Raw genomic sequence first — 24719 nt, forward strand, 5'->3', positions numbered from 1 at the left:
GCAGGCAGAGAGAGAGGAGGAAGCAGGCTCCCTGCTGAGCAGAGAGCCCGACATGGGGCTCTATCCCAGGACCTTGAGATCATGACCTAAGGTGAAGGCAGAGGCTTAACCCACTGAGCCACCCAGGTGCGCCTAGATCCCTTTTTTTCAAGCAAAGTTTCTCTAACAGATTTTTTTGTGATGAAATATACATAAATAAAAATAACCATTATACTATTTTTAGTGTACAATTCAGTGGCATTAAGTACATTCACAGTGTTGTGAAACTATCCTTACTTTATACATCAGGAACTTTATTCTGGAGGGTAACTCTACTTACTAAACAGTAAGTCCCCATATTTATCTTCTGCCATACCCTATAACCTCAGTTTTGCTTTCTGTCTCTGAATTTGCCTATACTAGATACCTCATGAAGTGGAATCATAAAGTATTTGCACTTTTGTGTCTGGCCTCTCTCACCTAGCATAATGTTTTCAGAGTTCATCTGTGTTGTAGCATGAGTCAGTACTTCATTTTTTGTTTTGTTTTGTTTATTTGACAGAAACAGCTAGCGAGGGAACACAAGCATTTGGAGAGGGCGAATCAGGGCTCAATCCCAGGACCCTGGGATCATGACCCAAGTTGAATGCAAATGCTTACCTACTGAGCCACCCAGGCGTCCCAGAACATCATTTCTCTTTATGGCTGAATAATACTCCATTGCATGTACATACTACATTTTGTTTATCTGTTCATCTGTTGATGGACACTTGAGTTGTTTTCACCTTTTGGGTATTGTGAATAAAACTGCTATCTAGGGGCGCCTGGGTGGCTCAGTTATCTAGGGGCGCCTGGGTGGCTCAGTGGGTTAAAGCCTCCGCCTTCGGCTCAGGTGATGATCCCAGGGTCCTAGGATCAAGCCCTGCATCAGGCTCTCTGCTCAGCAGGGAGCCTGCTTCCTCCTCTCTCACTGCCTGCCTCTCTGCCTACTTGTGATCTCTGTCTGTCAAATAAATAAATAAAATCTTAAAAAAAAAAAACTATCTACAAGCATTTTTTTAGGACACCGGGGGGCTCCCTGTAATTGTTTCTTGTGTTCTGTCACCTCATCTTTAGTTTTAAAATTCTTATTTATATTATCTTGGGGTGTATGGGTGGCTTATTTGTTTAAGTGTCTGCGTTCAGTTCAGGTCAGGATCCTGGAGTCCTGGGATCAAGCCCCATATTGGGCTCCCTGCTCAGCAGAGAACCTGCTTCTCCCTCTGCCCCTCACCCCGCTTGTGCTCTCTCTCTCTCTCTCTTGCGCTCTCAAAATATTTAAAAAAAAAATAAAATTCTTATTTATATTGTCCTTTCATAACTTGTAAGATCTTAATCTCTTTCAGTATGTTTTAAAATAGTTAAGATTTTTCTCTGTGCCTGTTTTTCTGGCCCACTTTCATTGTCTGTAGGGATGTGATTCTCCTTGTTCTCCTTTTTTAAATAGTAACTTTCTATAGGACTTGACCTCAATACTTTCTTTTGCTCGTTTTTATGCGAATTTAGTTTTCCTAACATTTTATTAGAAGAGGTTGTTTAAGGGGCGCCTGGGTGGCTCAGATAAGGGACCAACTTTTGGTTTCAGGTTAGGTCATCTGACCTTGGGGTCATGATATTGAGCCCCCTTTTGAGCTCGGTGCTCAGGGGGGAGCCTGCATGACTCACACGCTCACTCTCTCAAATAAATAAACCTTAAAAAAAAAAAAAAAAAGAAGAGGTTTCTTAAGATAGCTTTTTCCGAACTTCATAAAGATCTCTATTATGGGGGCACCTGGGTGGCTCAATGGGTTAAATCTTCTGCCTTCAGATCAGGTCATGATCCCAGGGTCCTGGGATCGAGCCCCACATCGGGCTCTCTCAGCAACGAGCCTGCTTCCTCCTCTCTCTGCCTGCCTCTCTGCCTACTTGTGATCTCTGTCAAATAAATAAAAATCTTAAAAAAAAAAAAAAAAGATTTATATTATGTTGTTTTCTTACTCTGTTTAAAACTGTGGTAGTTTGCGGGTGCCTGGGTGACTCAGTCACTTAAGTGTCTGCCTTCGGCCCAGGTCATGATCCTGGGGTCCTGGGATCGAGTTCTGCATCAGGCTCAGCTGGGAGTCTACTTCTCCCTCTGCACCTCCCCCTTTCTGGCTCGTGCCCCCTCACCCCCAAAGTAAATAAATAAAATCTTTTTTAAAAACCCAAAAGTATGGTGGTTTGCTTTCTAAGATTTCAGTCTCTCTTGCCCTTCTGTCACTGTTGGGACTTTTTCCTCCCATGTCTGTGTAATTGCTTTCCTGCTCACTATTGATACTACTTTCAGAAATTTCTTCTCAGTTGAGACCCTGTGGATGCCATGGTAAATCATCTTTGCAAGTTCATAGGACTAAAATATTCTAGGCCCTTTCAGATCTTAACATAGGCTCCTTGTACTTGGTATTGTTGGGAATAAAACGTTGCCTAGTTTCAACTGCTGTTATGAAATTGACCTCACTTACCAGTGAATTGCCTTTTGACTGTTTTGTGGTTTTCCTGTTCTTAGATCCATCAGACAATCTCATTGTTTCCTTCTGCTTTCCTTTTACACAGGTGCCAGTAGCATATAGGGCTTTTGGCTCTTGTGGCTTTTTCCCACTCTTTTGTGTATTGGCATTCGTGGGAATACCTTTTCACCTTCTTTTGTTGTGAATGTACATGGATGTTGAATGTTGGTTTCGGTATCTAGAGTATTCCCTTTTAAAAGTGGGGCTTCAGGAAGATGCAGCTGTCACTATTTTCCAGAATCTCTGGTTTATATAATTTTTATATAATACTTTTAGAGATTTTATTTAGTTGACAGAGAGACAGCAGGAACACAAGCAAGGGGAATGGGAGAGGGAAAGCAGGCTTCTTGCCAAGCAGGGAACCCGATGTGGGGCTTAATCCCAGGACCTTGAGATCATGACCCGAGCCAAAGGCAGACACTTAATGACTGAGCCACCCAGGCATCCCTGGTTTATATAATGATAACATAAGTATTTTATTTTTCTCTTTAGAAGTTAGTTTCTTGTGCTGGGAAACCCAGAGAAGTAGGAGCTGTAGAAGCCTCTATCTCCTTTTCTAAATTTGAACTTTCTTCCCATCCCTTATGGTTGGCATAATCACCATAAGGAGTTATGGGAATTTTGCCCCCCCCTTTTTTTAACATGGTGTGCATTTCATAACATACATACATATTGTGCATGGAGGTTTAACTATTACTTAAAATTTCAAATATGTAGGAAGAAGAAAGAAAACGTCAGGAGGAAATGGAACGCCAGCGTCGGGAAAGAAGATACATTTTGCCTGATGAACCAGCCATCATTGTACATCCAAACTGGGCTGCAAAAAGTGGAAAGTTTGATTGTAGCATTATGTCTTTGAGTGTACTTTTGGACTACAGGTTAGAGGATAATAAAGAACATTCATTTGAGGTAATATTTTAAGTTTGAATTGGAATCTAAATAAGGTATCCACATTTTGATTGGTTAATACATTTCTTAAGTCTCTTTGATGGCCTTTTTCATGGGTTCTGTTTTTTTGTTTTGTTTTGTTTTTTTCTTGCAATTAATTTTGGCTGGGGGAACACCAGCTGATTTTTCCTACAAGATTCACTTTTGGTGATTGCATTCTTGTAGTATTTTTTTAAATGTTCCTCTGTCCTCTGTACTTGTAAATTGATAGTTGGCTCTAAAGTGTTAATCAAGTTCTGATTTAATTGTTATTTTTAAAAAAATACCTCATAAGTAGTGGTATGTTCTTTCATCAGAATATCAGGAGACACATGATACATAATGTCTAATTGCCTCTTTTGGGATTTACTCTAGAATTAAAATAACTTTCAGTGCAATTTAAAATTTTACTTGTGATTGACTGAAATGTAAGATAAAATAATTGATGTTTATTTTTCAAAATGAATCTATTTCCTACCATTATTGTAGAGCAGATTTACAACATACTGTTTTTTTTCTTCAAAATAATTGAAGATTTTTATCCCAAAGAAGTGATTAATTTATTCCTTAAATAAATGTAAAATATTCCAAAATATTAATTTCATAATAGCATGTGAAACCTTATAATTGTGTTCAATTTTTGTATCTTACCAACACATTTCACATTTTTATGTGTATGTTTTATTTTATAAATTATATTGTGAAATTCCACCAGACTTGAGTAAGAGGTCATTGTCCACAAGATGAAAATGAAATACTTAGACTAGAGACATTTACAAACAAATATAGAAGATTACTGAAGCAGTTATAAAACATGACATGCATGCTTATTGGTCCTGATAAAAGATTACAAATCTTAAAATATTTACAAACTTTAGTACATTAATAATTCCAGTAAGCCTGTGTTTTTCAATAAGTACTACATGATTTTATTTTTATTACCATTTGTTTAATAGTGCCTACCATCTAGTCGTAATTTGAATAAATAAATGGAAAAATTAGTCTTTGGTATTACTTCCTGCTTATACTATATATACCATGTATCTGACTGATGCTGTGGGAGAATCTCAAATTAATGCTATTCCAGTGGAAACAAAGCAATTTGTGAAATAACCATTTGCTAGCAAAATGATCCTTTACATTTTTCCTCCCCACCTATCCTATCTCCTGGGTTAATTTCCTTTTAGTCTATTTAGAATGTAAATGTCATTTTGGTATAATTTTTTTTTTTTTTTAAGATTTATTTATTTGAGGGAGAGAGGAAGAGAGAATCTAAAGCAGAATCTGTGCTGAGCGCAGAAATCAAGATAGAGCTTGATATCATCACCCTGGATAATGACCTGAGCTAAAGTCAGGAATCAGACATTTAACTGACGTAGCCACCCAGGCACCTATTGGTACATGAATTTTTAAAAAATGTATTTAAGAAAAATGACTTATAAAATTATAAGTTTTTGACTGATTTAATATTAATGCTATATTTTTCTTTTTCAATGCTTGTACATAAGAAGATACATAAAAATTAATTCTGTTCTTCTGGGTTGCACCTGATGCCTCAGTCAGAAGAGTATGAAACTCTTGATCTCGGGGTTTTGGGTTTGAGCCTCACATTTGGTGTGGAAATTTTTTTTTTTAAGATTTTATTTATTTGACAGAGATCACAAGTAGCCAGAGAGGCAGGCAGAGAGAAAGAGAGGAGGAAGCAGTCTCCCCAGCAAGCAAAGAGCCCAATGTGGGGCTCGATCCCAGGACCCCAGGATCATGACCTGAGCCGAAGGCAGAGTCTTTAACCCACTGAGCCACCCAGGTGCCCCTGGTGTGGAAATTTCCTAAATAAGTAAATAACCTTAAAAAAATTAGTTCCTGGGATTCCTGGGTGGCTCAGTCAGTTCAGCATATGCCTTTGGCTTAGGTCATGATCCCAGAATCCTGGGATCTCTCTGCTCAGTGGGGAGTCTGCTTCTCCCTCTGCCTGTTCTTCCCTCTGCTTATGCAGACACTCCTCTGAGTTTTCAACATTTGGATGGTTATTTTACTGATAAATTTCTGATTTTTAAAATGTGTAAAGTCTGGGCATGAGTTAAAAATAGATTATAAATTCAATTTTAATTTTAATACATTATATTTTATGATCAGGAAAATGGTCTGATTAAAGTGCTTTATCAAATATACTGAACTCATTGTGAAAGGTTACACATTTTAGAGTTGTGTTCAACCATTTCAAGTTCTGGACCTTTTTAAACTGTTGGAAACAACTAGCCTTAGAATTTTTTTTAAGATGTTATTTTATTTTTAAACTTTTTAACACTTTATTTATTTGAGAGAGAGAGTGTGAGTGGAAGTGGGGGCATAGGGAGAGGGAAAATCTCCAGCAGACTCTGCACTGAGTGCAGAGCCCGATACAGGGTTTGATCTCATGACCCTGAGATCATGATCTGAGCTGAAATCGAGTTGGATGCTTAACTGACTTAGCCACCCAGGTGCCCCAAGATTTTATTTTATTTTTTTAATATATATTTATTTTTCAAGATTTTATTTTTAAATAATCTCTACACCTGACATGGGGCTCAAACTCAACCCTGAAATCAAGAGTCACATGCTCTAGTGACTGGGCCAGCCATGCACCCCATACTTAGAAATATTTATGTAGAAAATTTAGTGTATAATTTCAGGTTTGGGAGTATGTCATTATCCATGGATATTTGCATAGTAAAAATGCATGCTCCCTATTCACAATTCTGAGTTGGTGTTCCTGCCTGAAATGCTTTATTAGGTATCTGTGTGGCCCATTCACTTGTCACCTTCAGGTCACTTATGATGTCACCTATTCAGAGAGGTCTTCTCTGACTACACTGTGCTTTTTTGTTACTTTCTGTGGTTATGCTGCCCTTTTTTTTTTTTTCCTTAAAATTTGATAACTGTTCTGGTTGTGTTACTTTTCCCTGTTAGATCGTTAGTACATTTGAGTCAGGATTTTTATCTGCTTCCTTCGCCTAGAATAATCCAGGGTACATAATAGGTATTTCAGAAAGACTTGAGTAAATAAATAAAACACATTTATCATGAAGATAAATTGCTGTGTATAATAGAAATCTTTTTTTCTTACTCATTTTCAAATTTAAAAATCTCATTTCAAAATTTGTCAAATTTTTAATTATTGTTTCTAAAATGTGGCCAGAAGTATGCTAAACATAGTATTTATATCTTCAGGAGAGTTTTTTTGAGTCTTTGGAAGATCCTCAGCATCATTGACATCAATTATTGTAACTCTTATTAGTGCATGTTAATTGTTAGATGTGGCACGTTAGATGTGGCATTATTTGATAAGTTATTATGCTGGATTTATTCAATATTTCTATTAAAGTTGGTTACTGTTGGTATCTTTCTGTAGGTTTCACTGTTTGCAGAACTTTTCAATGAAATGCTTCAAAGAGATTTTGGTGTCAGAATATACAAATCATTATTATCTCTTCCTGAGAAAGAGGACAAAAAAGAAAAGGAAAAGAAAAGCAAAAAAGATGAGAGAAAAGATAAAAAAGAAGACAGGGATGAAGAAACTGATGAGCCAAAACCCAAACGGAGAAAATCAGGCGATGATAAGGATAAAAAAGAAGATAGAGATGAAAGGAAGGTGTGTAATTATTTCCATTACCAGCAACCTATTTCAGTTTTCCCAAGTATAACAAATGATGATGAATTCCATCAGAAAAGCAAAATGTAAAGGGTAAACTCAAAGATTTTAGTATATTATTAGAAACTTAAGTCTTGGGACGCACCTGGGTGGCTCAGTGGGTCAAGCCTCTGCCTTCGGCTCAGGTCATGATCTCAGGGTCCTGGGATTGAGCCCCGCATTGGGCTCTCTGCTCAGCAGGGGACCTGTCGTTTCCCCCCCCCACCCACCCAGCCACCTGCTTCTCTGCCTACTTGTGATCTCTCTCTGTCAAATAAATTTTAAGGGGCGCCTGGGTGGCTCAGTGGGTTGAGCCTCTGCCTTCGGCTCAGGTCATGATCTCAGGGTCCTGGGATCGAGTCCCGCATCGGGCTCTCTGCTCAGTGGGGAGCCTGCTTCCCTCTTTGTCTCTCTGCCTGCCTCTCTGTCTACTTGTGATCTCTCTGTCAAATAAATAAATAAAATATTAAAAAAAAATTAAAAAAAAAAGAAAGAAAGAAACTTAAGTCTTAGGGTGCCTGGGTGGCTCAGTCGTTGGGTCACAACTTGGGTCATGATCCCGGGGTCCTGAAGTCAAGCCCCCCGCCCCCCCCGCCGACCCTGGGTCAGGCTTCCTGCTCAGCAGGGCACCTACTTCACCCTCTCCCTCTCCCACTCTCCCCGTTTGTGTTCCCTTTCTGTCAAATAAAATCTTCAAAAAAAAAATTTAAGTCTTTGAATTAAGCCTATATAAACATCTAGAACTAGTTTCTGGTTATTTATTTATTTATTTTTTAACTGAAGGTATATAGCATGATGGTATATTTACATGTATGTGAATGATAGTTTTTGTTTTGTTTTGTTTTTAAGGACAGTAATTCAAAGGCAGAGAGGCAGGCAGAGAGAGAGGAGGAAGCAGGCTCCCCATGGAGCAGACAGCCTGATGCGGGGCTTGATCCCAGGAGCCTGGGATCATGACCCGAGCTGAAGGCAGAGGCTCAATGGCTGAGCCACCCAGGCACCCCGATAGTTTACTTTTAAAGTGTATTGTTAAGAAAATTTTATAATTTGATTCTATTTCAAGTAAACTTAATGAATTTAATGATTTTGGTTGTAGTCATTTAATGTTTGGGCAGATACCTTGCTTAATTTAAGGCATTTTAAATTACAGAAAGAAGATAAAAGAAAAGATGATTCTAAAGATGATGATGAAACTGAGGAAGATAATAATCAAGATGAATATGATCCAATGGAAGCAGAAGAAGCTGAGGATGAAGAAGATGGTATGTATGATTCAAATTTACTTATTTCTCCTTAGGATAAAAAATACAATTTTTATTTGATGGCTTTGTATAATTGCAGTCTGTAATTTTTTTTTTTTTTAAGATTTTATGTAATATTTGACAGAGAAATCACAAGTAGGCTGGGGGTGGGGGTACCAGGCTCCCCTGAGCAGAGAGCCCAATGTGGGGCTTGATCCTAGGACCCAGAGATCATGACCTGAGCTGAAGGCAGAGGCTTAACCCACTGAGCCACCCAGGCGCCCCTGCAATCTGTAATTTTAATATTTTTTCTTTTTTAGTTAGAATAGAAACAGTAAAATATTCTTTAGTAAAAATATTAAAGATTTTAGTTAGTTATTTGACAGAGAGAGATCACAAGTAGGCAGAGAGACAGGCAGAAGGAGAGGGGGAAGCAGGCTCCCTGCTGAGCAGAGAGCCTGATGCAGGGCTCTATCCCAGGACCCTGAGACCATGACCTGAGCTAAAGGCAGAGGCTTAACCCACTGAGCTACCCACGTACCCCAAAAATCTATATTTTACTAATAGTTGAGAGGGTTTAAAAAAAAAAATTCTCTTCAAAAAAAAAAAAATAGTTGAGAGGGTTTCTTCTTAAGGTAGAACTTAGCATTTTATTTAGATCTTGTAAACTGTTGGAATTGAGAACCAGACATACATAATAAACCTTCAAAAATAGATCCCAACAGGTACTTTCTGCTTAAGGCAAGCAGTAATAGGACGAGCATGTAAACAAGCTGGCTTCTCTGTACCACACCAACCACATCAGACTGCTCCATGGTCCCTGTACCAGTTCTGCCTTCCCTTACTGTTAACACCAGTCAGACCCCCATAGGTCTAACCCAAGGGTCTTTTTTTTTTCTTTTTAAGCTTTCATTTATTTATTTGACAGAGCGAGAGAAGGGAATACAAGGAGGGGGAGTGGGAGAGGGAGTAGCAGGCTTTCTGCTGAGCAGGGAGCCTGATGCAGCGCTCAATCCCAGGACCCTGGAATCATGACCTGAGCTAAAGGCAGATGCTTAATGAGTGAGCCATCCAGGTTCCCCTAACCCAAGGGATTTTCTAGGAAAAAAATCCTACCTGGGATTGGACTACCTGGGAATGCTGGAAAAATGTTAAAAAATCATGGTGTTGGTGGGGGAGGGATTTTTTTTTTAAGCTACTTTCTGAGGTGATGGCTTCTGTGTACTTACGCCATACCGCCACACTGCAGAATACAATAAATAAGCAATTAGAAAATGTTCAAATACATAGGGATTTTGTCCTCCCCACCCAAAGTACTGCTCTCTGAAGGAAGCTGGTTTCTCTGTAGCTACACCAACTCTTCAGACTTGGTTTTGAAAATAAAACCATTAAAACCCTGGGAGGAATTACTGTGCAGTGTGGAGTATTCATTCTTTCTTACAAAGAAAAAAAAGTTAACCTGGTACCAAGGTGTGCAACAACCTACAGACCCTTAAGTATTGCCCTCTGACATCTGTGTATGATAGGATTTTTTTTTAGATGAGCTTCTTTTTTTTTTTTTTTTTTTTTTTAAGTAATCTCTACACCCAACATGGGGCTCAATCTCATGACCCAAAAATCAAGAGTTGCATTCTCTACCAACTGGACCAGCCAGGCACCCCAAAACATGTTTATTTTTTTATTGTAATGTGTTCTGTATGTAAATAATACTTACTCAACTTGAGGAATGTGCTCTGTGTCATAAAGGTGTAATAGTTCCTGTTGTTCCATAGTTTCCTAAGGAAGAACATATTCTGTGTAGTCTTTGCATGTTTGACAGTTTCCCTAATTAAAACATATACTAAGGGCGCCTGGGTGGCTCAGTGGGTTAAAGCCTCTGCCTTCGGCTCAGGTCATGATCTCAGGGTCCTGGGATCGAGCCCCACATCGGGCTCTCTGCTCTGCGAGGAGCCTGCTTCCCTCTCTCTCTGCCTGCCTCTCTGCCTACTTGTGATCTCTCTCTGTCAAATAAATAAAATCTTTAAAAAAAAATAAATAAAACAGATACTAAAATTAGTTGGCTAAAGAAGAATATATTTGGAACACTACATCAAAAACTAATGAAGTACTGTGTAGTGACTAACATAATAATTTAAAAAAAGATACTCTAGGGGTGCCTGGCTGGTTCAGTAGGTGGAACATGCAACTCTTGATCTTCAGGTGATTTCGAGCCCCACGTGAGGTGTAGAGATTACTTAGTAAAAACTTTAAAAAAAAAAATATAGACTAGAGGGGTGCCTGGGTGGCTCAGTGGGTTAAAGCCTCTGCCTCCGGCTCAGGTCATGATCCTGGGGTCCTGGGATCGAGCCCCATATCGGGCTCTCTGCTCAGCAGGGGAGCCTGCTTCCTCCTCTCTCTCTCTCTGCCTGCCTCTCTGCCTGTTTGTGATCTCTGTCAAATAAATAAATAAATCTTTAAAAAAAATATATATATATAGACTAGAAAGGTGCTTGGGTGGCTCAGTCATTAAGCCTCTTCCTTTGGCTCAGGTGATGGTCCCAGGGTCCTAGAATCGAGCCCCGCATTGGACTCCCTGCTCAGTGGGAAGCCTGCTTCGCCCTCTCCCACTCCCTGCCTGTGATTGCTCTCTCACTGTGTGTCTCTCTGTCTGTCAAATAAATAAATAAAATCTTTAAGAAATAAAGACTGGGGCACCTGGGTGGCTCAGTCAGTTAAGTGTCTGCCTTTGACTCAAGACATGATCCCAGATTCATGGGATCAAGCCCTATGTAGGGCTCCCTGCTCAGCGGGGAGTCTGTTTCTCCCTCTTCCACTCCTTCTGCATCCCCAGCCCCCCACCCAGCTGTGCTGTCTCTCAAATAAATAAAATCTTAAAAAAAAAAAAAAAGGTGGGTGGTGGAACCTGTGTAGCTCAGTGGGTTAAAGCCTTTGTCTTTGGCTCAGGTCATGATCCCAGGGTTCTGGGATCAAGCCCTGCATCCCGCTCTCTGCTTAGCAGGGAGCCTGCTTCCACCTTCCCCCCCCATTCTCTCTCTGCCTGCCTCTCTGCCTATTTGTGATCTCTGTCAAATAAATAAATAAAAATATTTTTAAAAAAAGTTAAAAATAAGACTAATGAAAATAAACACCTGTTTATCACCCAAGTTAATAAAAGACACCGATGGGAATGATTCGAAATACTTATATTAGGGACACCTGGCTAGCTCAGTTGTTAGAGCATGCAGCTCTTGATTCAGGATCAGGAGTTCAGTCCCCATGTTGGGCACAAAGTTTTACTTAAGAATGACAACAATAGGGGATGTCTGGGTGGCTCAGTCTGTTAATCGACTGCTTCCAACTCGGTCATGATCCCAGGGCCCTGGGATTGAGTCTCACATTGGGCTCCTTGCTCAGCAGGGAGCCTCCTTCCTCTGCCTGCCCCTCCCCCTGCTTGTGCAATTGTGCACGTGCTTGCTCTCTGACAAATAAATAAAATCTTTAAAAAAGTAAATAAAAATAAATAAATAAGTAAGTAAGAAAAGGGGGATGGCGGGGCGCCTGGGTGGCTCAGTGGGTTAAAGCCTCTGCCTTCTGCTCAGGTCATGGTCTCAGTGTCCTGGGATCGAGCCCTCAATCGGGCTCTCTGCTCAGCGGGGAGCCTGCTTCCTCCTCTCTCTCTCTCTGCCTGACTCTCTGCCTACTTGTGATCTCTGTCAAATAAATAAATAAAATCTTAAAAAATAAATAAAATAAAAAATAAAAGGGGGGATGGCACCTGGATGCTCAGTCATTAAGAGCCTGCCTTCAGCTCTGGTCATGATCCCAGGGTCTTGGGATCGAGCCCCACATCGGGCTCCTTGCTCAGCAGGAAGCATGCTTCTCCCTTTCCCACTCTCTCTGCTTGTGTTCCCTCTCTCACTGTGTCTCTCTGTTAAATAAATAAAACCTTTAAAAACAAACAAAACCAAAAACTAACAACAGCAAATGTCCCGACGAGTCATAGTTGTCAGCCGTAAAGTACCTCTGAAATACCACTGAGTACTTGTCAATCTCCATATAGATTTGAGACTTTAAAAATCCTTATTTTAGGGCTTCTGGGTGGCTTAGTCAGCAAAGTGCCTGCCTTTGGCTCAGGTCAAAACATTGGGCTCCGTACTTAGCTGGGGAGCCTGCTTCTCCCTCTGCCTGCCGCTCCCCATGCTTGTGTGGTATCTCTCTCTCTCTCTCTCTCTGTCAAAGTCTTCAAAAAAAAAAAAAAAAAAACAAACAAACTCCTTTTTTCAGATGAGAATATTCTAAGAGGTTTTTAAATAGTATATATCTCTGAAAATTACTACTACTTAAGGTATTTTTTGATTTGCCTCTACCTTTGTTTCTACCACAGTATTTTATTTTTCCTTTGTGTTGATGAAAATACTCAAAAATAGGGATTCCTGGGACGCCTGGGTGGCTCAGTTGGTTAAGCAACTGCCTTCAGCTCAGGTCATAATCCCAGCGTCCTGGGATCGAGTCCCACGTCGGGCTCCTTGCTCATCAGGGAGCCTGCTTCTCCCTCTGCCTCTGCCTGCCATTCTGTCTGCCTGTGCTTGCTCTCTCTCCCTCCCTCTCTGACAAATAAATAAATAAAATCTTAAAAAAAAAAAAAAATAGGGATTCCTGGGTGACTCAGTCGGTTGGATGTCTATCTTCATCCCGGGTCATGATCCCAGGATCCTGGAATCGAGTCCCTAATCGGCCGGGGTTGGCGGGGGGTGGTCCTTGCTCAGTGGAGGGTCTGCTCTCTCTGCCTGCCAGTCTCCCTGTTTGTGCTCACTCACTCTTTCTCTCTCTCTCTCTGACAAATCTTTAAAAAAAAAGAAGGAATATATTCAGACATTAACGAACTTGAGAGAATAGTGCATTGAACAGTCCCTATCCAACAATCAATTGATTTGTTAATATTCTGCCTATTCATGTTGTGTATGTGTGTGTTTCTGATCCATTAAAAAATAGGAATTCTTCAACTTTCTTTTTTTTTTTTTAAAGATTTATTTATTTATTTACTTGACAGACAGAGATCACAAGTAGGCAGAGAGGCAGGCAGAGAGTGAGGGGTGGAGGAAGCAGGCTCCGTGCCGAGCAGAGAGCCCGAAGTGGGGCTCGATCCCAGGACCCTGGGATCATGACCTGAGCCGAAGGCAGAGGCTTAACCTACTGAGCCACTCAGGCGCCCCTCTTCAACTTTCTTAAAAGATACTCTTTTAAACACAATTCTGTAATCACATAGGAAAATTAACAATAATGTCATGTTCTACCTTAGCCATATAATATCTAGTCTTAATTGTTCTAATAACCTCCATGGCAATGACATAATATACATATATCAGTTTTTTTTCTTAAATTTTTATTTATTTAACACACAGACAGAGATCACAAGTAGACAGAGAGGCAGGCAGAGAGAGAGGAGGAAGCAGGCTCCCCGCTGAGCAGAGAGCCTGATTCGGGGCTCGATCCCAGGACCCTGAGATCATGACCTGAGCTGAAGGCAGAGGCTTTAACCCACTGAGCCACTCAGGTGCCCCCATATATCAGTATTGATTGATTTATCTTCCATAACCTGTTTTGTCCAGTGGAAGTTAACCCTTTTTATTACCCTGTTTTCCCCCCATTCTTCTAGTACAGTTCTGTCACTGCCTTAATTAAATCACTAAACTGTTTTCCTCATTATTTTGTCTATGTCACAATGTTCTGGCTCTCATCTCTTTTTGTTTTTATTCTTCTCTGCCGTGTAGTTCCCTTGGTGGTGGTCTAATCCACTCTCCTGGCTTTAAATACTATATGCTGACAATTCTTAAATCTATATCTTAAGTCAGATCTCTCTCCCATTCTCGTCAATGACCTGCCTACTTGACATAGTTGGTTAAGTTACTTGACATTTCAAAATAAACATGTCTAAAACTGAACTCCTGCTTTTCCCCCTTCATCAGAAGACAAGTCTTCCACCCTCAGCTTTACCCCACTAATTTGATGGCAGTTTCATCCTAAAGGTTGCTCAAGCTAAAATCTAGAAATCACTCTAAACTTATTTCTTTTTGTCATAATCCCATTTCCAATCTATCTGGAAGTCATATTGCCTCTGTCTTAACATATCCAGAAACAGACTGTATTCACCAGCTCCGCTAATCCAAGCCATGTGTCCCTTGCCTAGTTTATTTTAAAATCCTCTTATCTGAGGGCACCTGGGTGGCTCAGTCGGTTGAGTATCTGCCTTTGGCTGGGGTCATGATCCCAGGGTCTAGGGATCAAGCCCTGCATCAGGTTCCCTGCTCATCAGAGAGTCTTGCTTTTTCTTCTTCCTCTGCCCCTGGCCCCAGCTTGTCTCTCTCTCACTCTCTCTGTCAGATAAATAAAATCTTTAAAAAATAAAAGAATGAAAAAAATAAAAACCTCTTAACCTAGTTCCCTTGCTTACTTCCTTCTCTAATGTGTCGTCTTAACACAATTGCCGGAACAACCTTGTAAATTTAAGTCATTTATTTGTTTGATTTCAGACTCCTTCAGTGGCACTTCATTTCACTCTGTAAAAAGCCAGTGTTTACAGTGATCTCTAAGACTATAAAATCAAGCCTCTGATTTCATTTCTTACTACTCTTCTTTACTTGCTCTTTGCACCCAAAACAATCGTGACTTCTTGACCTGTTACAGATGGCCCTGTTAATAGGACATTTGCATTGACAGTTCCTTCTGCATGCAAACTCCCAGAGATCCACCTTCCTGATGCTTTCAAATTTGAAGTCTTTATTCAACTATCACTTTCTCAGCAAGGCCTGCTCTGCACCCAGCCCTATTTAAAATCATAGACTTTCCAACCAGTACACATTCTTTATCTGTCCTTTTTTTTTTTTTTAAGATTTTATTTATTTATTTGACAGAGATCACAGGTAGGCAGAGAGGCAGGCAGAGAGAGAGAGGAGGAAGCAGGCTCCCCGCTGAGCAGAGAGCCCGATGTGGGGCTCGATCCCAGGACCCTGGGACCACGACCTGAGCCGAAGGCAGAGGCTTTAACCCACTGAGCCACCCAGGCGCCCCCTTTATCTGTCCTTTTTTTGCTTTACTTAAAGAACCTGTTCTACTATACTACTTTTTACTTACTGTCTTTCCGCTTGAATACATACAAGTCCTTAATAAGGAAAAGAGGGATTTGGGGGGGCACCTAGCTGGCTCAGTCAGTAGAGCATGCGACTCTTGATCTTCGGTTGTAAGTTTGAGCCCCACATTGGGTATAGAGATTATTTAAAAATAAAATCTTTCTTAAAAATTGCTTAAATCTTAGAAAAAGAGAGGTTTTTGTCCCCTCTTTGCTGATATACGTTGCAGGTTCCTGGAGCAGTGTATTCAAATAAGCTCTAAATAGATAACTTGCTGAATGAATATCATAAACTGTGAAGCCCAACAGTGATAGGATTATAGTTCTTTATTGATTTTTCCTGGGTGTTTTCAGTTGCTGCTTGCTTATGTTATCATAGCTCCACCCCTCCCCCATACTTTATATTTCATTATCCTATCATGTTACTTGAAGACCGCTCTTTTTCCAGTAGACAAGTAGAAAGGTGATTTTTTACAAAATGAAAATACAATGCAGCTCAGTGTCTAAATTTGTGTTGAATCTTCTTAGTAATTAGGGGAGCATGTAACAGGAATCTATATTTTGCCAATCAATTTGATGAATTTTTTTAAGATTTATTTACTTGAGAGAGCAGGGGAGAGGGATGGGTAGAGATAGTCTTAGCAGGCTCCTATAAACGTGGACACTAATAATGGGGCTCTACCCTGGGATCAGTATCTGAGCTAAAACCAAGAGTCAGATGCTCAGCTGACAGCACCACCCAGGCCTCCCTTGACGAAAGATTTTAAATAAAAGGTGAACATCAGTTTAACAGTTAACAGGTAAAGAGAAGAGTTCTTTCATCGCTCTTGCAGTCAGTTTAAATTGTTGCACTTTCTCTGGACATAAATTTGGCAATGTCAGTCAACTGTCGGTCATTCAGTCAATGTATCAACACAGGTGTTCATTCCATAATTGCCTATAAACAAAAAATCAGAATTGGTCTTAATGTTTTGTTTTTTTTTAAGATATATTTATTTTAGAAAGAGTTGTTGGCAGGGGAATGTTGTACAGAGAGGGGGTGAGAAGCAGACTCCCCACAGAATGGGGAGCCTGTCTTGGGGGCTCAGTCCCACAACCCTGAGTTCATGACAGCCAAAATCAAGAGTTGGATGCTTAACTGACTGAGCCACCCAGGCACCCTTGTCTTAATGTTTAATAATAGAGAATTATTTAAATATATTTTGCTGTAGACATGCAGTTAAATTCTATGCAGCCATTGAAGAAACTGTTGGAAGATTAATGACATTGAAAAAGATTACAAAGTAGTTTTTTATAGATAGCATGTTCCTTTAAATGTTTCATATGGGTAGTAGTGTATGTGGGGGAAAAATAAAGGGACATAACCTTAGTATATTTTTGTGTGGTGGGATTTATTTGTAAAAAATCTGTGTTCCTGGGGAGACAAAGTTTTGAAATAAATAGCTTTCAAGTTAAATACTCAAATAAGGTGGATCATGTCTATAAAATGTTAATGAAGGAAAGAAATTTACCCTTGTGTAGTATATGGTACATTCTTAATAACAGTTATTTGTAATTACACTTTTACTCAGAGGCTATTGTTTTCTCTATTTTATATTGAGGAAACAGGCTCTTAACAGTGAATTAATTTACCCACAATAATAAACCTATAATGTTTTATAGCATATATGAGAGAAATAGGTTCCAAGGATGCATTTTTATTATTTATTTATTTATTTAAGATTTTATTTATTTCTTTGACAGCGTGAAAACAGAGGGAGGGGCAGAGGGAAAAGCAGGCTCCCTGGTCAACAGGGATCCCAGTGTGGGGCTGGATCCCAGGACCCTGCGATCATTACCTGAGTCTAAGGCAGTTGGTTAACCAACTGAGCCACCCACGCACCCCAAGGACACTTTTTTTTTTTCTTTTTTCTTTTTTTTTTTTTTCCCCAAGATTTATTTTTTTTATTTGACAGACAGCACAAGTAGGCAGAGAAGCAGGCAGAGAGAGAGGGGAAAGCAGGCTCCCCGCTGAGCAGAGAGCCCGATGTGGGGCTTGATCCCAGGACCCTGGGATCATGACCTGAGCTGAAGGCAGAGGCTTTAACCCACTGAGCCACCCAGGCGCCCCCCAACGACACTTTTTTAACAATTTATTTATGGACCAATACATACTACAAAACTCAATACTTTTAAATGTGCACTTCAGTCATTTTTTTTTTTTTAAGATTTTATTTATTTGAACAGAGAGAGGTCTTAAGCATGGGGAGCAGCAGAGGGAGGGGGAGAAACAGGCTCCCTGTTGAGCAGGGAGTCCAATACGGGGTTCGATTTCAGGACTCCGGGATCATGACCTGAGCCAAAGGCCGATAGCCTACCAACTGAGCCATCCAGGTGCCCCCACTTTAATCATTCTTAATAACTTCATAGAATTGTTAAACCATCACCACAATCCCACTTTAGACAATTTGCCTGTTTTCCTTTTACAAAAATGGCTTTGTTGAGTTATAATTCACATACTATGTAACTCATCCATTTAGAAGTATACAGTTCAGGGGACCTGGCTAGCTCAGTCAGCAGATTATGCAGCTCTTGATCTTTGGGTCATAGGTTTGAGTCCCATATTTGGTGTAGAGATTACTCTAAATCCAAATTGAATGAATGAAATGAAATCTTAAAATAGAATGATTTATCCAAGTTACCATTTTTAAACATGGAATAGAATGTTAGTATAAGCAAATCTTGATACTAACACAGTTAGCTTTTCTTAATTATCTTAAGAACATCTTAGTTCGGGGACGCCTGGGTGGCTCAGTTGGTTGAGCAGCTGCCTTCGGCTCAGGTCATGATCCCAGCATCCTGGGATCGAGTCCCACATCGAGCTCCTTGCTCGGCAGGGAGCCTGCTTCTCCCTCTCCCTCTGCCTGCCACTCTGTCTGCCTGTGCTCGCTCTCTCTCCCTCTCTCTCTCTGACAAATAAATAAATAAAATCTTTAAAAAAATAAGAACATCTTAGTTCGTCACATAGTTTTATTTTGCAGTAATTTATCTACAGTTCGCTTTAACTGCATTGACTAGTGTTCCTTTTAAGTTTTAGAAAATATGTTTTGCTCTATTTTGTTTAGATTTGTGTTATAATTTCCAATTTTGTATATAAAACTAATTTTTTTGAACTATGTCCTTCAAATTTTTATGGAATTAATTTATTTGATTTAATAAAGGAAAATTTTTTTCTCCTCTTAGCGTCTCTATACATTTCATCCTTTTCTTATTCTTCATAGTTCTTTATTTTCTGGGGTGCCTGAGTAGCTCAGTCAGTTACATGATAGTCTCTCCCTCTTTTTTTTTTTTTTTTTTTTAATAATTTTTTATTTATTTATTTAACCGAAATCACAAGTAGGCAGAAAGAGACCAGAAAGCAGACTCCCCACGGAGCAGAGAGCCCGATGCAGGCCTCTATCCCAGGACCCCGAGACCATGACCTGAGCCGAAGGCAGAGGCTTAACACACTGAGCCACCTAGGTGCCCTGCGCAACCATCTCTTGATTTTAGCTCAGGTCATGATCTCAGGGTTGTGAGATGGAGCACCATGTTGGGCTCTTGTGTTTAGTGGGGAGTCTGCTTGAGGTCTCTCTTTCCATCTCCCTCTGCCCGTCCTCCTACCTTTTTGCTCTCTTTTCCTCCTCTCTAAAAAAACAAAACAAAACTTTTTTTTTTTTTTTTTTTTAAGATTTTATTTTTAAGTAATCTCTGTACCCAATATGGGGGCTCAGATTTACAACCCCAAGATCAGGAGTCACATACTCCACTGACTGAGCCAGCCAGGCACCCCATTAAAGTCCAAAAGATTTTTATTCATACAGTATTTCTTTACATTGTGTCTTTCGAAAACTGACCAGTAACATAAAACTATTTTTGATCTCTACAGCAATAGAAAATATCTGTATTAATGAGTATTTTGCTATTGTATTGATTTTATAGATCGGGATGAGGAAGAAATAAACAAACGAGATGACAAAAGAGATATCAACAGGTACTGCAAGGAGAGGCCCTCTAAAGATAAGGTATTTATTGAATAATGTATTCTTTATAACATAATAATTTCCATTTCTCACATAATCTAGACTTATTAAGCATAATGCTATCATGAAGTTTATTGGTCCTTATATATCTATATATTACCACTCAGAGCAAAATTTAGCCTATTGTATTTTTATATTTGTAGTTATGTCAGGTAACCAATATGTTTTATTCCTTTCTCCTGTACACATAAGCAAGATGAGCTCATTTTAACTTGTAATATGAGGCAAAGGTCTTTTCTTATTTTTAGCTATTATATGGACATGGTCTCAATTTCTTACTTTTCAGAGGTAAAGATTATGTACTATTATCTTCTGCATTTTCTTTAGGAAAAAGAAAAGATTCAGATGATCACAATTAACAGGGATCTGTTAATGGCATTTGTTTATTTTGATCAAAGCCATTGTGGTTATCTTCTTGAGAAGGATTTAGAAGAAATACTTTATACTCTTGGACTACATCTTTCTCGGGCTCAGGTAATCTGTCATGCATGTTTAAAATGAAAAGCCATTTTAAGTAATTACCTTTTTAATCTCTGTCTACTGGCTAATAGAGATACTATAGTCAAGAAATAATGGAAATGTGTACAATAAAAGTTACAAGTCCCCTCCATAGTTCTATTCCTCTGGCCTCATGTAATCCTCTAGATCTTTTTGTAAGCAACTCATGTACGTAAGCAACTTGATATGTATATTATATGTATATGTATGTGTGTGTATATATATATATACACACGCGCACGCATGAAATCATTTTATACATTACTTATATACAACTTTTTTCTTTTTCTTTTTAAAGATTTTTCTTTTTTAATTTCATTTATTTATTTGATGAGGAAAGAGTACAAGCAGGGGGAGCAACAGGCAGAGTGAGAAGGAGAAGCAGACTGCCCACTGAGCAGAGAGCCCAGTGCAGGCTGGATCCCAGACTCTGGGATCATGACTTAAGCCAAAGGCAGCTGCTTAACTGAGCCACCCAGGCACCCGTTAAGATTTTATTTTTAAGTAATCTCTTCACCCTGTTTAGGGCTTGAACTTAAAACCCAAGATCCAGTCCCATGCCGTACCAACTGATTCGGCCAGTGCCCCTGGACAACTTTTTTCATCTAACAGTATAGACCATTTTATGAAAATAGAGACCCACTTTGACGTTTTTATGACTACAAAGCATTCTGTAATACAGATGAACCATAATTGCCTTAACCAAGTGTCAATTGCTAGGCAGTTTCCATTTTTTGGAATTATAGACTCTAGTGTAATAAATATCTTTGTACATACACTTTTTTAAAAAAAGATTTTATTTATTTGACAGAAAGCACAAGCAGGGGGAGTAGAAGGCAGCAGGAGAGGGAAAAGCAGGCTCCCTGGGATCATGACCTGAGCTGAAGGCACATGCTTAACTGAGGCTCCCAAGCACTCATGCATTTTTTTTTTTTTCCTCTAAGATTGATTGACTTATTTGAGAGAGAGAGTGAGTATGCACATCCCGGGGTTGGGGAGGGGCAGAGGGAGAGAGTCTTTAAGAAGACTCCACACTGAACATGGAGCCCGATGTGTACGGCTCAGTCTTTGGACCCTGAGTTTACAACCTGAGTTGAAATCAGAGATTAGATTCTTAACAAACTATGCCATCTAGGTGTGCACCCTCCCCACCCCCCCATTTTAAGTAGGTTCCAAGCCCAGTGTGGAGCTTGAACTCACAACCCTGAAATTTAGAGTCAACTGAGTCAGCCAGTATATACACTTTAGTGTATGCTTTAGTGTTTCTATCAGTGTTACATGTTTTTTATTAACAAAAATTTTTTCAAATGATAATTTGGATTTTAGGTTTATAGAGAAGGCAGTTAGAAAATGCACAAGTGAGGGAGCCTGGGTGTCTCAGTCAGTTAAGCTCAAATCATGATCCCAGATTTCCTGGGATCAAGTCCCGCATCAGGCTTCCTGCTCAGCACGGAGTCTGCTTCTCCTCAGTCTGCCTCTTTTCCCTGCTTATGCTCTCTCTCTCTTTGAAAGAAATAAATGAAAAATCTAAAAAAAAAAAAAAAAGAGGAAACGAAAAATACAGGTGGAGGGGGGCTTGATTTCAGCTCAGGTTGAAATAACCCCCCCCCCCAAAAAAAACACCCACACAAGTGTTTGAGTGGGAGAGGATAACTGAGAACACAGATGCCACTGATGTTTATCATATGTGAAAATTAGAACACAGTTAAGGCAATTCAAAAATGTATTCTATTCTCATCTTTTTTTTTTTTACTTATATAACAGGTAAAGAAACTTCTTAATAAAGTAGTACTCCGTGAGTCTTGCTTTTACCGGAAATTAACAGACACCTCAAAAGATGAAGAAAACCATGAAGAGTCTGAAGCATTGCAGGAAGATATGCTAGGTTTGAATATATTATTTTGAGATTATCTTATATAATTATTAAAGAAGAAAAAAGTAATAAAATACAATCTTTTATAGGGAACCGGTTGTTACTTCCAACACCAACAGTAAAGCAGGAATCGAAGGATGTGGAAGAAAATGTTGGTCTTATTGTGTACAATGGTGCAATGGTTGATGTAGGAAGCCTCTTGCAAAAATTGGAAAAGAGTGAAAAAGTAAGAGCTGAAGTAGAACAGAAGCTGCAGTTACTAGAAGAAAAAACGGGTAAGGAACAGCATTGGGTATTTTGGTACTTTTAAAACCCTGCTGGAATATATATGTGTACACACATATATACAAACCTGTGTACACATGCATATCCATACTCTGCATTTTAGTCTAGGCACATTATACAACTCACTTTTGACCCTTAAAAGCTATAAAATTCCTTGTCATTTTAAGAATGTATCTTAGATTTTTATATGCATTCTTAGATTCCTTTGTTGTTTTGTATTTTTTTAATCTTCTCCTGGTGCTACTTAGTTTTCATCAGTTTTTGCTACTTTCTCTAATCCATCTAAAAAGTGGATCCTGGGTGAGAAGACAGACTTAGGTAAAATTTAAATGAAGCGAGTATACTACATCATGCTTTATAACTGTGACATTTGTGGCCATTTTAAGGAATTATAACTGCTTTTTATTTTCCTTAATATTTTCTTAAGTTTTTTTAAAAATTTATTTTTCTAAAAAAAAAAAAGATACTATTTATTTATTTAACAGAGGGAGTAACAGCGAGAGAGGGAACACAAGCAGGGGGAGTGGGAGAGGGAGAATCAGGCTTCCTGCTGAGCAGGGAACCCAAGGCAGGGCTCAATCCCAGGACCCTGGGATTGTGACCCAAGCCAAAAGCAGACACTTAAGGACTGAGCCACTCAGGCACCACTAAATTTACTTATTTTTAAGAGTGAAAGAGAGAATATGCAAGCAGGGAGGGGGAAAAAAGGAGAGAGTCCTCAAGCAGACTCCTGTGGAGCACCAAGCCTGATGCAGGGCTCAGTCCCAGGACCCTGAGATGACCTGAGCCAAAATCAAGAGGTGCCCCTTAACCTACTAAGCCACCCAGGCACACCCCTTAGATATTTCTAACCTCATGATTGGAGATTTTAAGGGGTAAGATGGTGAATTCCTTTTTTTTTTTTTTTTTTTTTTTTTAAACAGATGAAGATGAGAAAACCATACTAAATTTGGAGAATTCCAACAAAAGCCTCTCAGGTGAACTCAGAGAAGTTAAAAAGGACTTTAGTCAATTACAAGAAAATTTAAAGATTTCAGAAAACATGAATTTGCAGTTTGAAAACCAACTCAATAAGACAATCAGAAACTTATCTACAGTAATGGATGAAATCCACACTGTACTGAAGAAGGTTAGCAGTTTTATACTTACGTATTTTCAGTTTGTCTCAACTTTTAACTCTGGAAATTATAATGTCATTAAGCTCTTAGTGGTTTTTCTCGGAGCAAATAGTGGTTGGTGTTCTGTCCTTTGTCATATTAATCAAAAGTGATTTCCAAAAGATTGTATTCTTCTAGAATTTAGTTGAAATGTCAACATGGTTTATGTGTGTAGACTTGTTGAAACTTCTTGGAAACTTACAAGTTTTATTTGTATTTCTTTCAGAACCAGAGAGTGAATTGAATTTGAACTTGAGGAAAATAAAACCATTTACTTCTTTTTAAAGCCATTTATTGTTGGGCAGAGTTGAGAAACTCTTTGGCACTATCAAAATCAATTTATTAGTATTTTTTGTCACTAAAAAATACCTGTAACTCAACGCCATTATAAACTAATTAAAATGAGAATCTTCCATATCCTCAGTCTCAGAGAACAAGGGGAGAGAAATCATATTACTGTGCAAGGAATATACTACTATTATTCCTAATTACCTCTGATTTCTCAGGACGTAGATAGCTTTCTCAAATACTACAAACTGTTCTGCATGGAATTGAGGGGTTTCCTTTGTAGTTGTCTCTAGTGTCAGTTTTTCATAGATGGCAAAATGGGCTATTTAGAGTTTCTGTTAACTAATGTTTATTATTTTTTAAGTTATGTTTAAGAGAATCTAATTAAATACTTTGTCTTTTGTGTTACAGGATAATGTCAAGAATGAAGATAAAGATCAGAAATCCAAGGAGAATGGTGCAAGTGTATGATAAAATACATGTAGTGGTGAAGAATGGTGTTAAATAATGTAATATATAAAATCATGATACAAGAATGTTTGAAAGTGATGCATGTTTGATTTTAGTATAAATATCTGTTAGTTCAAATGATGTATAAAGTTTTATGAATGTGAAGAGTCTGCTTTTGAAAATTGCTTGTAATTCCTGGCATTCAAATTATTAAACACTCCTTGAGTGAAATAATTTTGCATTGCAAAATGTTTTAGGATGAACTTTGTTATAGTTTTTAACCCCAATAAAGTTCATCACTTTAATTGATAGTAGTATTTAATTACCAAATGTCTTTTATTAAAATACTTAGAATAATTGCAGCTTTATTTATAGAATTATCATTATTAGGTTTTTATAAAAAATTTTTAGTCTTTTAAAATTTCAGTATAAATCATAAAATAGCATGCTGCTTAATTTTTTGCAAGTTTTTTGAATCAGACTTTTTTACTTGTCTTAAAAAAAATCCCTTCTATCAGCCTCTAAACTATTCATTAAAAATTCAGTTCATCCAAAAGACATCAAAAACTAAGAAAGTAATAGATAATTACCATTGTTACTATATATGTTAGACTTACAAAA

General features: G+C 38.7%; 1 protein-coding gene across 1 annotated transcript in view; it reads left to right on the forward strand.

Annotated features, from left to right (window-relative positions):
* Positions 1–24415, forward strand: part of LOC111144785 (cell division cycle and apoptosis regulator 1) — a 68422-nt gene extending 44007 nt beyond the window's left edge. Inside the window, exons 17-25 of the mRNA XM_022499246.1 lie at positions 3261–3452; positions 6862–7101; positions 8291–8402; positions 19447–19529; positions 19875–20021; positions 21810–21930; positions 22008–22193; positions 23127–23332; positions 24060–24415. Coding sequence (XP_022354954.1) covers positions 3261–3452; positions 6862–7101; positions 8291–8402; positions 19447–19529; positions 19875–20021; positions 21810–21930; positions 22008–22193; positions 23127–23332; positions 24060–24119 — 1347 coding nt within the window. The 3' untranslated portion in view covers positions 24120–24415. The remainder of the gene's footprint in view (positions 1–3260; positions 3453–6861; positions 7102–8290; positions 8403–19446; positions 19530–19874; positions 20022–21809; positions 21931–22007; positions 22194–23126; positions 23333–24059) is intronic.
* Positions 24416–24719: the final 304 nt, after the last annotated feature.

The sequence above is a fragment of the Enhydra lutris genome, unplaced genomic scaffold (assembly GCF_002288905.1).
Source record: "Enhydra lutris kenyoni isolate GAN:26980312 unplaced genomic scaffold, ASM228890v2 scaffoldscaffold12, whole genome shotgun sequence".
In the NCBI taxonomy this organism is placed as follows: domain Eukaryota; kingdom Metazoa; phylum Chordata; class Mammalia; order Carnivora; family Mustelidae; genus Enhydra; species Enhydra lutris.